The 17,902-nt window shown below is 39.7% G+C and overlaps 1 protein-coding gene across 1 annotated transcript in view; it reads left to right on the top strand.

Annotated features, from left to right (window-relative positions):
* Positions 1–7,410: 7,410 nt before the first annotated feature.
* HCN1 (hyperpolarization activated cyclic nucleotide gated potassium channel 1) overlaps positions 7,411–17,902 on the top strand; it is a gene marked incomplete at both ends in the record, with an annotated part of 205,193 nt that continues 194,701 nt past the window's right edge. The window contains one exon of the mRNA XM_084305204.1: positions 7,411–7,793. Coding sequence (XP_084161330.1) covers positions 7,411–7,793 — 383 coding nt within the window. The remainder of the gene's footprint in view (positions 7,794–17,902) is intronic.

Raw genomic sequence — 17,902 nt, 5'->3', positions numbered from 1 at the left:
TATTCAACCATCTCATTTCATTGTTTATACCTACGGTCATGTGTGTTTTCTCCCAGTAGTGGCTTAAGGAAAGAAAAGAAGAACGTTCTCCCAACTCTCCCCTCCTCCCCCCCCTTCTTGATGCTAATTGACTTAGATTGTACTCTTCATATTTCTCTTTAATAAAAGGACACTCCTTAACCTCCAACAAGTATGACTTTGTTATGGCAGGTTACTTCCTCATGTATCACTAGCAGCAGTACTTCCCTTCAAGTACCTATGTTAATTACAGGGCTTTACATTTGTTTAGCTGTGCAAGTGACACTGTTTGCTTCTGCCAGTTGTGCTAGCTTGTTCCCCTTCCCCGCAGCAGGGATGTCTTTATCTGCAAGAACGTTGCTGGTGGGAGCTGGGGAACAGAAAGTTTGGCAGCAAAACCTGTGACCATCCTGCATGAGTTGTGTGTTTGGTGTCACCATTTAGCCTGCATCTCTGAGACAGTGCAATCAATAGGGAATAGCGCTGTGTGTTCTAATTACAAGTGTTAGTAATTGAATACGCCTACCACCAGCACAGCTAGCTATGAGTAATTCTAAGTGCCTCTGAAAAATAATTGCATAAATATGTGCCTCAAAGACAGCAAGCTAGGGATAGCTCTAGATTAGTGTCAGGACTACCTCTAGACTCCTCTGGATTCCTTTTTCATTGCAGGTAAAACTGAAGAGTTAAATCAATGTTTAAAAGATTTAGACTTTCACACTGTTTTCCCCAAAGTACTTATAAAACATTTTTCCACAAAATGAATTTAAAAAAATAAAAAAGTCTGAAGTTTTAAAACACAGATTTGAAAAAGATTTGAAAGTCATCAGGTATTTTTTTCTCCATTGTTTCTTTAATATCTGAAATTTACTGATTTTGAATAACTTGAAGATTTTGCTTTGATCTTCCTACAAATTAGAAGCACCTGGCATAGGCCTTCTTTTTTATAAGCAGATAGCAACCATAATTTTTCAAGATTTTAGGTTATTCCTTTTAAGGAAGATTTCAATAATCTTTCCAGAAGTATATCTAACTTCATAAATGTTATACTGAAGATAGACATTAGTCTAGCAAAGCATTGCTCTGTATAAGGAACTGAATACGAAATGCAATTTACGTGTATTGCTTGCAGCGTAAATATACTGGTAGTGTCTACATACATTAAAATATGAAGTTAAAGTGATGGATCTTAACAAATTAAACTAAGCCAATCAACACACAAGAGTAGCTTTTAGAATTAAAATGGACAGCTATTAAAACCTAAACTAATGAACTTAAAAGTCAACAAGAGGGCACTCCAGTTATCTCTAAAAGCACCCTCCCAGTTCTGATAACCTGAGCAATTAAGATGAAAAGGTGAACAAGGCTCTTGATTTTTGGAAAATCATGACTAAAAAAAGAAAATGATTTAAAAGGTAGTGTAGTATCTGTCATAATATGTGAACACCACAGCCAAGTGTTTGACAACATGTACTTAGTCATTTTGTTTTACGCTGATATTCACACATATTGAAATACTCAACTGTAAAAAAGCATTTCTTTATTTGGTCTTTCAGAGAGCAGAGATTTTAACTTGGAAGAACTAGTAGAGTGATCATACAATTATGTATGAACACTGTAGGGAACGGGATTAAAAAGTTATTGTTAACATGAAGTTGCACTAAAGAAGAATTAAAGGTACCTGCATGTTTAGAGAAGTGATATATTTTTCTTGTATTACAGTGAACAGATCCAAGAAGCCTGAAAATACCTCCTTCCCTGCATAGTGTTCACCATTCTGAATGGTACCACGTGACCTCTCACAGCTGTATATACTAATTTTAGAGTTGTTCATAGGGTTAGGCTTTTTATTAAGTAGGTATCATGATCTCTGCAGAAATTATTCTAAAACATTTTCATCTTTGCTGTTTCAAATCAAAGTTTTTCAAACAACTATAAGATAAATATTATTGTAAAGAAGGGCAAAGTTTATACGGAATTCACCTGCATATGAGGTAAACAAAAAATGAATGCTTTTTATCACGGTAAAAATTCAAAATGCTCTATCAAAACTATTTATCTGGTCAGTTGAGCATTTGTCAGAGAAAATGATTTCTTAATGATTTCTAAATCACTGCAAGTACCAAAAAAACAGACAGTACAAAAGAATAATAAACAATTATCCACACAACTGTGAGTACAAAAGGTCCAATTAGAATTTATTTTCCACCTTTTAGTCTCTTTTTTTGTGGTAGTGTTGTGTCTATAAAGGTTGGATAAAGATATAGCAGGTTATTAAACATGTAATAACCATTAGCATTAAAAAATTGTTCTTCAAAACAGTAAGTACTCAGAGCACACAAACATTCTACCAAATTTATAAGTGACTATACCTTTCTAATAGGTACTCTGGAGAGTTGGTAAGAAGCATTAGGAATTTTCTGTGCTTTAATTTCACCACAGGACATGAGCAACAATAAAGCTTACCTGCCCCACCTTATAAGTTGTTGCTTTGAAGCACTACACTCAGCTACTGTTGTAGAGCTTCCAACAGTCAGCACTGGGCCAGCTCTGAACACTGAAAGACTGCTGTAGCATCTTGTAAATAATCATATATTTCTGTAGAGTAAATATAGCTGAATAGGTGGCTGAGTAGATCCCAGCCCACTGTAATTATATTCTTGTGGTTACCAGAGTTTCACATGATCCAGTAGATTACATGTGGAAATTCTAGGCTTTTGTTCACATGTACTTGTTTGTACTTGTTCACACTAAGTCCTGCACCATAGGTAATGTCTCAGAGCTATTTCCCATTCACACTAGTGGATTCATACCTTACTAAAATTTTTTTGTTCCACAGAACATACATCACTCCTTGAAATTTCTTTTAAATCTTGCTTTCAAATCTCTGAGAGATGTCTTTCCCACAAAGTATGTTTCTAGAAAACATCTGAACAGTGCGTTTGGGAACATGCTACAGGAAATAAGCTGCCTTTCATACTCTGCAGCAGATTTATCTATCAATTACTTGGTAAGGCAAATTTAGGATTTGAAACTTCTACAGGTCCAGCACATCTGCTCTTGATTTTTACAAAAATCAACCAAAAGTCACAACGATCGTAGTTACATCCGTGTTGACTGCAGATACTTAACCAGCACAGATGGTTGAAAATCATATAAATACATGGCTGGCCTGTATGACTAACATTCACACTTCATTAAGTAGGTGCACTTGCGTTGTAGTAGTTTTCTTCAAGAGATACTAATGATTGCAGAAGTAAGATTATTTCTGCTTCATAAACACGTGATATTTATATAAGATTTATTGGCAAACATTTGTTGCTAATAAATATGTCTGTCTGAATATTCATGGCAAAGAAATTAAGTAGTGTGGGACAAAATCGAAATTATTTTACTGTGAAGTTGAAGCGATGAGACACAGAAAATGACATAGATTATGAATTTGGATTATCCTCAATTTAGCTTGCACAGCTACTCCCATAACTGTAAATATTATTTTTCTTCCTTACTAATCCTGCTTTAGTATTTGACTTGATGGTGATCTCCAGTTGAGAAATAATCCTAAGAAATCCCATAGGGCATGAAAATAAAACTAAAAAAGAGCTTTGTTCTGCAGTCAGGCACAACTTACTGTGTCATCTCATAGAAGTCCTGTCACTTCTCTGTGCCCCAGTTTCTCCACAAAACAAAGTAGGTATGCTTCATTACTGATGCTGGTTTTTTTTTTTTTTTTTTTTTTTTTTTTTTTTTTTTTTCTGTTGTTGTTTTTTCCTTCAGTTCTAGAGCTGAAATATTCTGGATCTGCTTGGGTAAACCTGAAATAAGAAAACAGGAGAAAAATAGGAGACAGGGTCTGTATTTACTATAGACATAAAAACCTACTGTGTTTGGCAGAAGAAAAGGAAATCCATTTTGAGGTATACATTAGTACTACAGTTTTATAGTGGTATAAAGCACTGGAATTAATGAAGTTATAATAGTCTGATAGAGTCCAGTAGGTAATCAAAATAATTCAATGCACAAAAATAAAAGAGACTACTAATTTTTTAGAAGTGATCCAGTAACCTAAGATATTGCAAAGAAATACAAAAGAAAAAAGGTTCCTTCTTCTGATAAGCGCAATTCATTGGAAATAGTTTATCAATTTCATTTTTTCAGTGTTGCACAGCACAGTTGCAAAATCAAAATTGAACTTGACAGAAAACAAGCTATACCTTTAGATAAAGTAAGTCCGTGACCTTTCTACCATATGTAGCCTTGGTGCATTCTTCAGAACTATTCACACATGCCATGCTCCATTACTTCTCTTTCTGTCTGTGAAACCAAAATTCTCTCATCTAAACTAACATGTTAGCCTGGGCCTCAGGAGAGGTCAATTTTCTGGTTGACAACAACGTAAGTTATTTTGACATGAAGAAGAATCCATTCTCCTCCATAAAAAAATACAGATTATGAAAAATCCTTCATCTTATCTTTCTGTTTTCAGGATTACTATTATAAAATGCATAACACTCACATGTTAAGGCTGTTAAAACCATGCAAATACTCATGACAAACAGTACTCAAACATGCACAAATAAGTATATATTTCTTCTACGTAGAATAAAAATGATAAAAATCTATGATTTCATCACATAAAGCACAAAATAATGAAATGTCAGTTTTACATAGACTTGTGCCTGCGGAATTTATACACATGGAGTGTTCCCAAAGCATGCAGAGAATGTTACATAATTGTGTTTTTTTTTTCTTTTTTTTTTTTTCTCTCTTTTACAAATTCTCTAAAATCGTATGATGTTTTAATACAATAAACCATTTTCTAATCTATATTATACACCAAAAGAAATAAGAGTATTTCTAGGTTCTTATATGGGGAGCAATTAGGTAGGGGAAATCACTCTGATAGCTCTGGAGTCCATACTAAGTAAGGATAAGTTAACATTGACAAAATGAAACATTAAATACAAATAAAAGCACAATTTCATAAGATAAGAAATTGGATGTTCTCGTTGCGTATAACTTTCGTAATCCAGAAATGAAGGACTGTCACCACTAATACAATGTCACCACTTTTCCAATTAAAGAAAGTACATCAGAAGCTGCTTACTGCAGCTGCAAATGTCTCCATTTCACTGTTCTGATTTACTCCATTACAAGCCTATTTTCTCCTGTACATGACTAGCTGCTGTGTAGCTGGGAAGAGACCATTCAGGTCAAGGGCTGTGTGCAAAAGACCGCTGAAATAATAAGAGAAGAAGTAGGAAAATTACTTTCTCTCAGAGAAGAAAAGTAAGGTTTCAACGTATACATGACTGAAGTATGGAAACTGTCAGTTCCACTGACACTGAAGTGGTAAACCATGTGAGTATGTGGAAAAACAGGGTGTGACTTAGCCTTTTTATCCTTTGCCTTTGTGGTTCCTGTCAGATATGATGTGAGCTAATTCTCTCACAAAGCTGTAAAACAATAACAGTTTCTTATTTTTTAATTATAATTTGGTGACAGACATTGGATGAGGGAAGGAGGCGGACATCATCTGGGGATAAACCAGTAAGAGGGTTTTGTCTATCAGCAGCTGTGCATGAGGCATCAGCAGCTGTGCACACACTCTTCACTGTTTTAGGATAAAATCATACGGGGAAGTATCACTCCAGATGGGGAAGGCTTATATATGCTAGTCCTCTACCAATCAAGCTGTAAGCATATTCCTTCCCATCCTGGTCACTTCAGCAATGCATCTTGGTGCATCTCTGTTTGCCATCCTCTTCCACACTAACACCACATTAATGTTAACACCTTCTACGTTTAACAACATGTTAACATCATGTGAACCTTACATGTTCCAGTGCACTGTGCATGAACAGCATTAGAGATAGAACTGCTGAGAAAAGCTCTTACATCCATTTTGAAACACAGCTTCCCAGCATGCCTGATCTGCACCGTGCAAATTGTGTTGTGTATTTTTGCACTTCTATATCCAGTTTGTTTTAACCTTTTTTTTTATTTTATTTTTAAAGGAGGAACTGGATAACATAACAGTGACAAATACTGTTGAAAATAACAGAGCCAAGCTTGGGAGATGTTACTAATTCCTTATTCACATATTCTTAAGATGTAAAATGAAAATTGTGTTGAGAATGTGTGAAAAACAAACCTATGTCAAGGACCAGATGTGGACCCCCAGCTCTCAGCCACCTGTGCTTCATACATGCCTCTATGGTTTTGCAGATGTGCATAATGTTATAGCTCCTGTAGTACCATCTGCAGGTATCAATTCTCCATCGTTGTGTAACCCAGGTAAACTCATCCCCTTTAGGGGTAAATATCAAATATCTGCCACTTTTCACAGCAGAGACCAAGGTACTCATGGCTTGTAAACAACTGTGTACCACTGACAGGCTTGGAAGTACTTGACGTGCTTTCACATGCTACCTCTCCCTACAGCTCCCCAGATATTACACACTATTGTCAGTGCACACCTGAGGTTTTGGAGGATCTTTCCACCACTCTGCCAAAAGTCCCCAGGATAATTTGTGCAGATACCCCAAACAATGCATGTCGTATTTCCTCTTAGCCTACTCTTATGGTACGTGGGAGCTCCTGCTTCCCACCCATCACCCTCTTCTCTGCCAGCTGCCTCCTGGCAGCCTCTCAGCTACAACTGCCGAAGCAGAGCGAGCTGAGCTCCGGATCCCCCGTGATGCAGGAACATGTCAGCATCCTCGAGGACCACGTGAAAAGCGCCCACCTGCACGCGGCCTCACCGCCACTTCACGCCTGGCCGGGTACCAGAGGCACCCATCCCAGACCACGCGTGGACACCGTCACCTGGCCGCCCCCAGCCCTTCAACCCACGTCCCGTGGGGGCAATCAGCGCGGAGGGGGCGAGCTCCCACCTCCAGCCGCCACTGCCCGCTCGGGGTCCCTCTCACCTTTCCCTCACCCGTTACACGCGAACCCACGGGGCAGCCCCCCCACACCCCACGGGAACCCCACGCTTCGCCCGTGTTAGAGCGAGGGAGGGAGGGGCGGAGGAGGCCGGTCGGTGGGGGAGGCCGGGCCTGCCCCGTCCCTCCGCGCCCCGCCCCGTCCCCTCGTCCCGGCCGCCCCAGCCCCTGAAGGACTCCGGGGCGCTCAATGTCAGGCGGGCGGCGCGGAGCGGAGCGGCCGCCGGCAGGGGGCGGGCGAGGGGAAGCGGTGCCAGCCCTGCGCCGGAGCGCGGCTCAGTGTCGGCGGCGCTGGCCATGCCGGGCGGCGCGGCGGAGCGGAGCTGAGCCCAGCCGAGCCCAGCCAAGCCCAGCCGTGCACAGCCGAGCCGAACCGAGCCGCTGAAGGGCACCGGCACCGGCACCCAGGCACCCCTCGCGATCTCCCGCGGCCGGGGCGCGCAGCATGGAGGCTGGGAAGCGCAGCTCCTCTCCCGGCAGCCGGGACGAGGGCAGCGCCAACGCCTTCCCGGCCAAGCCGGCGGCCCCGGCGGAGAAAGCCCAGAGCAGCCCCGGCGGCGGGGGCAGCGGCGTGAAGGAGCATGGCAACTCCGTGTGCTTCAAAGTGGACGGCGGCGGCGGGGGCGAGGAGCCCGCCGTGGGCTTCGAGGATGCCGAGGGTCCCCGGCGGCAGTACGGCTTCATGCAGCGGCAGTTCACCTCCATGCTGCAGCCGGGGGTCAACAAATTCTCCCTCCGCATGTTCGGCAGCCAGAAGGCGGTGGAGAAGGAGCAGGAAAGGGTTAAAACTGCGGGGTTCTGGATCATCCACCCCTACAGCGACTTCAGGTGAGCGCGGCGCGCCCGCAGGGGCGGCAGGCGCCCGGGGCGCCCCGCACGGCTCCGCACCGACACCCGCAGAAACTTCGCCGGGCTGCGCCGCGCCCGGCCCGACGGGCTGCAGGGCTGCCCCTTCCCTTCCCTTCCCTTCCCTTCCCTTCCCTTCCCTTCCCTTCCCTTCCCTTCCCTTCCCTTCCCTTCCCTTCCCTTCCCTTCCCTTCCCTTCCCTTCCCTTCCCTTCCCTTCCCTTCCCTTCCCTTCCCTTCCCTTCCCTTCCCTTCCCTTCCCTTCCCTTCCCTTCCCTTCCCTTCCCTTCCCTTCCCTTCCCTTCCCTTCCCTTCCCTTCCCTTCCCTTCCCTCCCGGCGCTCTCCAGCGTGCTGCACCGGGGAGGCCGCGGTGGGGTCGTCCCGGGCCGCCCGTGCGGGCAGGGGGCGGCGGCAGCACCCAGAGCCGTGTCGCTGACACCCACGGCCGCCGGAGGGGCGGCTTTGGCGGAGCTGGAGGGAGATAACTTTGTCCAAGCTAGAGCTGCGTACCGGGCTGGGGCTCTCAGAGGTGCCCCGGCACACGCTGCGCTGGGTAGCTTTGGCAGTGGGTTAGGTACGTGCAAAATCGGACTGATATTGTGAAAAGCTGGGCAAATAAATTCCCGGGAAGAGGTATTAAAACTGTGTCTTAAATGAAGGACTATTTAATTTTACTACGCAGACCAGCTGCCTGTGTGCCTTTGTAAATTTACCGCTCTCTGGTATTTGCTGAAGAAATTCCAGTGTTGTTAAGCATATTTGATCAAGAGCTTGAATTGACCGCTCAGCATATACATAATAAATGAATCACACTGGAGACCCTTTTTTAAAAAAGGGAAGTCCAGCACTTTCAGCAGTCACATGCATCTCACACAAAAATAGGCTGAATAGAACATGCTCCATGAGGAAACGCGAGGAAATACTCGCAAACCTGAGTTTCTGTGGGACTGTTCAGGATGAAGTGCTGGGCAGCAAGCTGTGCTTGCCACACGCTGTCAAGTCCCAGAGCAGGGTAGGGCCGGCAACTCATCCTGGCTTAAAATTGCTGGCTCTCTGGAGGCCAGGAGCAGCATCAGCTCCTGGAGTACCTTTCCCCTTTCCAGCCCACTGTGCTGCACCAGCAGGTGCACCAATGGGGACAGCCACGGGTCCTCACGCTGCTTGGCTGCCAGCAGAAGGGCAAGCAGCAGGGCACCGTGGCTCTGGTAGCCTCTTTCCTTCCCACCAGTGTGCATGGGTGACTTGATTCACGTCAGGATGCCATTAAAATGAATGAGGTTATTACGGGGAGTCAAGTCACTTGTTTTGTTGTAAGCTCAGGGTCCAAGCGAGGTACTCTGTCCAACAGTGTCCTGGGCAGGATAAGGTTACAAATCGTATTTTGTAACATGCAGCTCTAAAAGGTGATATATCAGATAGGTGATAAGCATGTTGATTGTGTTTCCTTACACAAATATCTTCTAATGCTGTCCTGATTCTTCCTTTGGGAAGGTTTAGAGATCATAGTGTATGTTTGTTTTGCTTTCCTTTTTTTTTTTTTTTTTTTTTTTTTTTTTTTGTAGGAATAAGCAACACTGCACCCTTTCAGTCCTATAATCTCCATATTCTTAAAGTAACTATATTTTCTGGGGGAGTTATTGTGTATTTATTTTATTAGTATTAAAGTGTTTGATTCTTGAAATAAATTTCATAGTTCTTAATATTTTTCCAGACTTAGATGATGTGGGCTTATCCAAACCCAGTTCTTTATCCAGTAGGACAGCTACAGTGAGAAATTACAGTGATCTGCTTGTGCCATTTCTCCTGAAATAATTGTAACTGTATAAAGGTACTACTCTTTCTGGGTGCCAGTGTTTATAGACATGGGCTACTATGTTGTACTATGTAGTAAATTCATCTTCCTGTGCAGGAATAAGGACAGTGCCAGTCAGCGCATCCTGACAGTGTCTCTGTTCCAGAGTAAAGGCATCTATAAGGGTGGAGTTGTTTTGATGTTTTTGCATTTTGTCAGAATGTAATGTTTGTAGGTAGACAAGCCGTAAAACTTCCAAAGAGACAGAGGTATTCTAGTTTCACTGTGTTAATGTGGATGGCACCAAGGGAAAGAACTAAATTTTCTATCAATATAACAACAAAAAGGTAAAAAGAAAAATGTTTCCCAGTATCAAAATGGGAACACTTAGGGTAAGCTTGTACATGTAGCTATGACTAGGATATTTGTAGCACATGTGAAAATGGACATTACAGTAAATTTTGAATACAGGCACACTTAGGGGAATGATGGGTTATCCACACAGGAGATGGGAAAACTGTGATACGGGCTTCTGTGGATTCTCATCTATTTCTGTTTTTCCAATTCCAAGTGCTTGCATGCTTTTGCTGGAATATTTTGATGCATTTGGTTAGTTACTGACCTCATTCTCTTCTGCTATTTATAAATTTTTTCATGTTTATTGACACTGAGCACTTTGGCTGCATGGTGTAGGGAGGGGGGGCAGGCAGTATCCCTGTGCCCTCATGTTACCCTTTTTGGTGTGTGCAGAAGTGTGCAAATTGTGAAGAAACTCAGGGCCGTATGAATGTACTCTCATCCTTGCTGGGCTTGGTGTCTACTTTTATGGCTCTTTGTCCTGCCTATGTTTCAGGGATGAATTTGCTCTTTATCACACAGATACATTCTTGGAGAATTGAATACCATAAATATTGCATAATATTTCCACAAGGGGACCGTTTTGTTCCTGGTTGTCTCTTCCCAGTTTTCTGAGGTTAACGTCTAATGTTAAAGCTGTTACGTAAACTGAGCACCTAATGCACACCCAAGGATCTCTGTTTGTCTCTTCCCAGCTGTGATTGCTGCCTCTCTGAACCTGGACAGCAATTCTGTTCAGTTGCACGAGTCACAAAATCTACCATCAGTGGTAGTGTTTATTGCAGTCCTTCATGCTTGCTTTGAGATACCAGGAGCCTTCAGCTGTACCTGCTTGTGTGTGTGAGAGCAACCCCGGGAAGGCATTGTGGAGCCAGCCATGAAAAAAAGTAGCACAAAGCCAGGGGGAGACCCCAGCAACTGCAAAGGGTTCTTGGGCTGCCATAGTGGTTTCATGCATTTAACAGCAGATTTATTGTAGACATGAGATTTGGGCAGCTTCTCTATTTTACAGGCTCCTGATATCATTGGAAATGGATGTACTGTGGCCATTTTTTCAGATGAGTGCTTGGTGGCTATCACTCAGGGACATCAGGAGTTTCATGAATTCTCAGGGGGTTTGCATGCATGTGCCTGGCCTGTTGGGTCTGGCCTTATGGCATCTCCCTGTCAATGAGTGCACAAATAAACTCCCCTTATCATGGAAATCTTCCTTTCATTACTACATCAGCTAGAGCATCTGCAGTATGTGAACTAAAAACAAAACAGAGATGCTACTACCTCAAGAGTCACAAGGGAGAGGAATGTTTTAATGAGAAAGACTGAGTGGGACTAATGTGTGCGAGTAAATGTAGTCTGCATGCTCTGATGGTTACAGTTTTCAATTTCGTGTTTCAGAACAGGCTTTGACTGAAAGTGGCAACTGAAATTTTAATTGGCTTCAAGCTGAAGTCAAGTTGGACTGTGATAGAGAGTTGTCTGATGATGTGGTGGGTCTGGAGGTATAATGCATGCAGTGGTGAAAGTCCTTTTCCTGTGTAAGATGAATACAAAGTATGAACTCCTGTGCAACAATAATAATCTATTGCCATTTTGTATTGGCAGAGTCCCTCTAACTAAGGTCTCCTTTATACAGGAAGCACAAAGCCTTATTTTGATGATAACGGAAAAGAAAAAGCAGAGTTAATTCTAGAACTTACAACAGAAATTTTCAAAAAATAGCGAATAATACAAGTATGCCAGATTTGAAACTGGAATGACACATGCATTTTTTTTTTTTTTCAAAAGCAATCAAAGGTTTTTGTACACAAATTTGACAATTATAAAAACCTCTGACATTTATCACATAAACCCTTATAAATCATATAAATCTCTATTGATCGTACCTTGTATCTAAATTCAATGTAAGTTTTTTAAGTGTTTTAGTCACAGTGAAAGACACAATGTTTGTATAAATCTGGTTACTTCCAGAATTGTTGTATGTTGCCCTTAAAAAAGAATTATCTTATTTTGTACAGTTTGATCCATCCATGTTGTCATGCACACATGCAGCTTTTTTCAGTTAAATACAAGCCAAAGTGTAAGTCATAATAGTCATGTGCCTCATGCTATTATTATTATTGTTGTTATTATTATTAATTATTATACTTCTATCCATTTTGAACTTGAATTTGCCTTGTGCATCAGTCTTCTTTTTAGCTTGTATGTACCTTTTGGACCTGCCTCGAATACCAGCAGTCACCCTGATGTGGTGGACTCTGTGTGTTATGGGCAGCTCATGTACATATTTCTAAAGTTTATGTTTGTATTGATTTGATACTTGTTCTTCTTTGTCTTCACTATACGTGTTGTACCTATAACATATTTTAAGAAGCTTAGGGTAAGCACTTCGTCCCTCTCATTTGTCACATGTCTGTAATGTCTCAGTTGAAGCTAATGAGCTTTATCTTTTTGTGAGCTGTTACCTACTTAGGTTTATACAGAGCCGTAGAGTTGGGAAGTAATAAGTGATTAAGACAATGTTTAGTATCATACATATATGTGATTTGTATAGTTATATTTATGTAAAATCAAATAGATAAATCATGTTGATTTATATTAAATAGATCAGTTACAAATTAGTGTCAGTTTTAAAGGATACATTATGTCACTGGTAGTTTTTCAGTAGGAAATACCTGTAGTTTCAGATTCTAAATGTTACTTATGATTAGTGATAAGGCTTTGTTACGATATTGACACTTTGAGTTACTTGCATATTGTTAATGGAATATTTATACATTATTGTACAAACCATTTTTTTTTTAATCTATTTGTTTTTATGACAGAAGCACAGTTTAGCTGGGGCTGTCTTTTAAATATCATTTTCAAATGCTATCATGGCATTACATTTTTAATATTTACATTAAAGAAAAACTTCTTCCCATTAAGCTATTCCTATTACATGTATATTTGCTCTTTGTACATCACTAAACATAGATAAACATTTAGTATTGAAACAATCATTAGCAGTATATGGCGTTTGATTTACTAAATTCAAACATTTTAGCACTTTACATTTGTAAATGCCCCAAAGGATAGAATGAAAATTTTGTAACAATAAACTAAATAATTCATTTATAATGTCAGAAAACATTACGTTCCAACAGTAAGTTATATATTAAGCATCATAATAGGTCTCCAAGTAAAGCGCAACTCTCATCAAGGTAGGTGTTGGCAAGTAAGCAGGACCAAAAACAAGCAACAAATTATTCTCTTGGAAATACTTTGATGTAGAATATGGGCCAGATATGAATTTGATTCTTTTTCATCTTCAGTTGCTATTATTTTTAATATTGAATAATGTCTCATCATTGCCTGTCACTGATTCATTTGTTGTGAAATAGGTGACTAAAGCTAGCTACTGGCATTTGGTTTTATACCATTTATAAGCATGCATGAGTGAAAACAGATATATAGAAGCGTGTGTTGTGCCTTTGGGTTCCTGAGGGTCTTGTTTTCTAGTGTCCTTTGTGATTTTCTTCAAGAACCACAACAGAAAGCCTGCTGAATGCACCTGAGGTTGGTGCTGCAGCCACTCACATTCTGTGCCTCTAGGGGATGTGGGGAAGATTATGCTTCTATTTGTGCAAGGAAAGCAATTTGTTTTATTGATAGTTCATGCTCCTGTCTCCAGATAATGTGGAATTATAATGCATCATTTGAGCTCACATCCATGTCCAACATTTCACAATTTTTATTATGTCCATTCTAGTCCTGGAATAACAGTCCATTCATTGCATTTTCTTTCAAAATTTTAACATTATATACGCAAGAGTACAAAGCAGTGTCTACAGCAGACAAAGCTCAGTAACTGTAACTTGAATAAATAACTTCTCCATTTTCTGATATACTTTTAATTTAACTAGGGTTGTTTTGAAGTTCATCATCATTATTGCTTATGAGGAAGTAAACAAGTACAGGATACTTAGTTTTAGAACATTCAATGTCTTAATCTAAGTAAAGGTACATGTACTGACTTTGAGATATGTGTGAAACCAAAAATCAACCCAGTGGAAAACCAGCACCCCAAATCAAAGGTCAATCAAAACTACTACAAATCAAACCAATACATTACAGAATTCCCGTGATTAATCTAAAAGATGGTGTTTTGGGGGACTTCTATGCAAGTCTGTAACCTTTGACCTGGGATGCTCAACATCCTGACAGAAATGTTTTCTGATATTTTTGTTGTTTTGAATACTGGGAGAAAAAAAGTACTTACATGGAGAATTATAATCTTAATAAAAATTTGGATCTCATAAGATCAGAATCATGCTTGGGCCTGTGGGGAAAAAAGTACCTATTCTTTATTCCCATTGAGCAAGACCACAATGTTTTCAATGCCTACTGCTATTTTATTTGTTAACTCATGACAATAACCAATGCTATAATTCTTTTACATCTTTTTGTTGTTGTTGTTTTTTATTTTTGTTTTGCTATTTTGTTTCTCGGGCTTGAGTATATGGAGGGAACTGTGAATTGTAAAACTGTATAAAAATATGGCATAATAAAGGTCTGGATCTAGGATTTATTTCAGGGTTTATAATGATCACAAAGCTGAGTGAAAATGCTTGATTGATAAGTTGCTTAGGTTTGTTTATGCTTATATAATCAAGTCAAAATTTCAGAGACATAGTTTCTGATTGTTCAGTTTGGGATAGGCTTTTTAGGGTACTCAAAAATAGGGATCTATGAGATAAGATGTCACGTAAAAAGTATGAATATCTACCTGTGCTTTGGTATCTTCCTATGAGCAGTGACATTGCAGAGTTTAATTAAACTTTGTTAGCTTTTTTTGAGCAGCTAGGTTTGAAAACAGTAGAAGGCAAAATACTATTCTTAAAGAGAAGTGAATAAGTTAGATAAATTTTTTTCATTTGGATTTAAATAAGCAATATCCATTCTCATCTGTGCACTCAACTGAATGCTTGAGAGCTTCTATGTCAACATGTGATTTTTGAGTGAAGAAACTCTTAACCTACTTTGCAATGTTTAATTTTTAACCTGACAGTACAGTTCTTATTAATTGCTTGAAAGTCCTTTAGCTGTCTATTCCCTGATTCTTTCCCAGAGGCATGATTTAATTTTAAAAGTCATAGTGTATTCAGCTCTAATTATTGGAGGACTCGTTCTAGACACGTAGTAAGGTATGTTAATGACCAAAAACTGTATCAGCTGCAATGTCAATACTACTTCAAGGACACTGTCATTTAGCTTCCATAAAATCTCTGCTAATATCTTTTAATCTGATGATAGTCAGATTCAGGCAAGCTGCATGATATTTTGAAATAATCTTACTACCTTGGTTTGCAATGCAGCTGGAACAAGTCTAGAGTAAACATGTGTTTAGAAAATGTTCATTTGATTACAAAAGAAATGCAGTCTGTAGCCATTATATATTTAAAAAACCCCACAAACAAAATAAAACCAAAAAACTGAACTCCCCCTAAAACCTGTTCTTACTTATGCCAGTGAAATCCCTACAATTTGAATTACATCATATAGTTAGGAATATAATTTGGTTCTTATTTTATTAATTTATGTGCTGTTTATGGTTGTCTTATCTAAGAAAGCATATTAATTAACAATTTGCTACATTATTGGAATTTAGTGTGTTGATGACATTAATACATTTTGTGTCTCTACAAAAATAATTTATTAAAAAATCATATAATGATATTTTGTTTTCTGCTGAAAAAAACACATGTAGCTATATGCTAATAGTTAACGCTAGTTAAACATAGAAAATGATAGTCCAGTCTGGTATTGTCAGGAGTAAGTGTCTCTATTATCTCTTTATTATTTTGAATTTATGTAATTTAAAACAGCCAATCTATGTAAAAATCATTTAGGTTGCATTTTGTTTTATTTGTTATTATTTTTTTCATCCAGTTCTTAGTCTGATATCCACTGAAGTTTATGTTCATCTTAAACCTTCAGTATGTGAAAAGCCCCATAGAAGAATAACTTGACTTCAGTGTTCATGCATTTAGGAATCAAACCGTCCAATTATGTATGTACCATGTTCTGGTTGCTTCCAGACTTTTTTCTCCTGTCAGCAGAGGAAATACTGAAGCACTGATGTTTTCTTGTCTGGTTCTGTTGCAGCCTACAATAACTCCCCAGACCTTTGTTTCTCTATGCCATGACAGCAGTGAGAGACTGTGTTGTTCTGAAGTGACCTCAACCTTAAGCAAATCTGTAGATTGCAGTGAATTTAGGGTAATAAATAATAGGATCCTAAATAAATAATAGGATCCTAATGATAAGTGATTATTTAAGCTTGCTCCAGGTCACAAGTATGGGTACTACAGAACCTTTTTAAGATACATACAGTATCTTAAAGATCTATCAAGATCTATCCAGTTCTACTGTAGAGATGGAGTACGTGTATGGATGGAAGACCAGTGTCCAGCTGGAAGACCAGCTTGCAATCAAGCTTCACATGACTGCTGAGAGGTTTTCCACCAGTCACTCTTGTGTGACTTCTGTTTATCTGTTCATGCCAGGAGAACTTCTGGTATGTGAGCGGTAGAGAAAATACTATGAAACAAGTAGTAAGCAATACTGCCCTGTAAAACCTATTACTGTTATTACCTCACAACACATACTAGCAAGCTTCTGGGTTCCCCAAATACATCCTGGGCTTGGTTCATTGGGATGGCTGTGTATGTGCTTGTTTTCATTTGATTTCTCAGTGGAGATGACACAGTCAAGTTCATCTATCAGTCTGGTTCACCTTTGCTTTAGCGCCAGACAAGCTCAGTAGAAAAGCAGAGATTTTATTTTTTTATTTTTTGGTCCAGCTAGGGATTAGTCTGTAAGACAGAAATTTGGAATAAAAACATTGGTGACAAAATAAAGCATGCATATCCTTCAATCTTCGGCTGTTAATTTGGGACCTTTCTCATTATTCACCTTACCAGAGTATCGTGAATGCCCCATCCCTGAAAGTCCAGGCTGGATGGGGCTTTGAGCAACCTGTTCTAGTGGGAGGTGTCCCTGCCTATGGTAGGGTTGGAATTAGATGACCTTTAAGGTCCCTTCAAAATCAAACCGTTCTATGCTTCTATGAATATTTCAGAGATGTCTTGTTTTTTAGAGCTGTGTGTCCAGTCTTTTTGGAAACTGCTATGTGGGTGACTTCCTAAATACATCCTGTGTTTTCTGTCTTTTATTTAAATAACTTATTATGGTTTATCTCTCAGGTAGTGAAATTCTGCTTATAGACCTCTCATAGTTCTCATCTGACAGTTCGTAGGAACATAGTGATCTGTCTGTGACAGATCAACTGGGTAATATTGTTTTATTTATTTATTTGTTTTTTGTTTTTGAGGACAACTTCATTCTGTTCCTCCCACTCCATCCCTTCTTTAAGATAAAACAAATCATTTTATACAAATGGAAATGACACACCGATGGTTTTATTGACATTTTTTAGCCCTACTACATAGTTCCCATTCTTACTGAGTCTTCTAGCTAGGAAATACTGAGCTGTTGGGCTAACTTCTCCGTGGCATTTTGAACTTGTCATTCTTCACAGGGTCTTGTAAGCAAAGAACTTAAAAAAAAAAAAGAAAAAAATAATAATTGAAAGCATAGTTCCCATGATAGCTTTCTGTTGAGAATGCAACTGACACAACTGAATGTGCTTTTAACGTAGACCTAGTAAAAAGATGCATTGCCCAAATTGTCCCTTCAGCCCATCTATTGCCAGCTTGGGAATTCTAGTGTTGCATATATCTATCACATTAAAGATGTAATTATGAGAAGCACACTTCTGTAATGCAGTGGGAGTGTGGTATCAAGAGTAAGCACTGCCAGATGGCGGGCGATCTAACAGAGCATTTTAAAAGGGTCAAAATCGAAAATGTCTGAAATCCAATGGCTTATTAAGCAGTAGACG

The sequence above is a fragment of the Netta rufina genome, assembly GCF_964035555.1.
Source record: "Netta rufina genome assembly, chromosome: Z".
Classification (NCBI taxonomy): Eukaryota; Metazoa; Chordata; class Aves; order Anseriformes; family Anatidae; genus Netta; species Netta rufina.
Note: the sequence above shows the minus strand (reverse complement) of the source record. Positions and strands in the feature narration are given on the sequence as shown.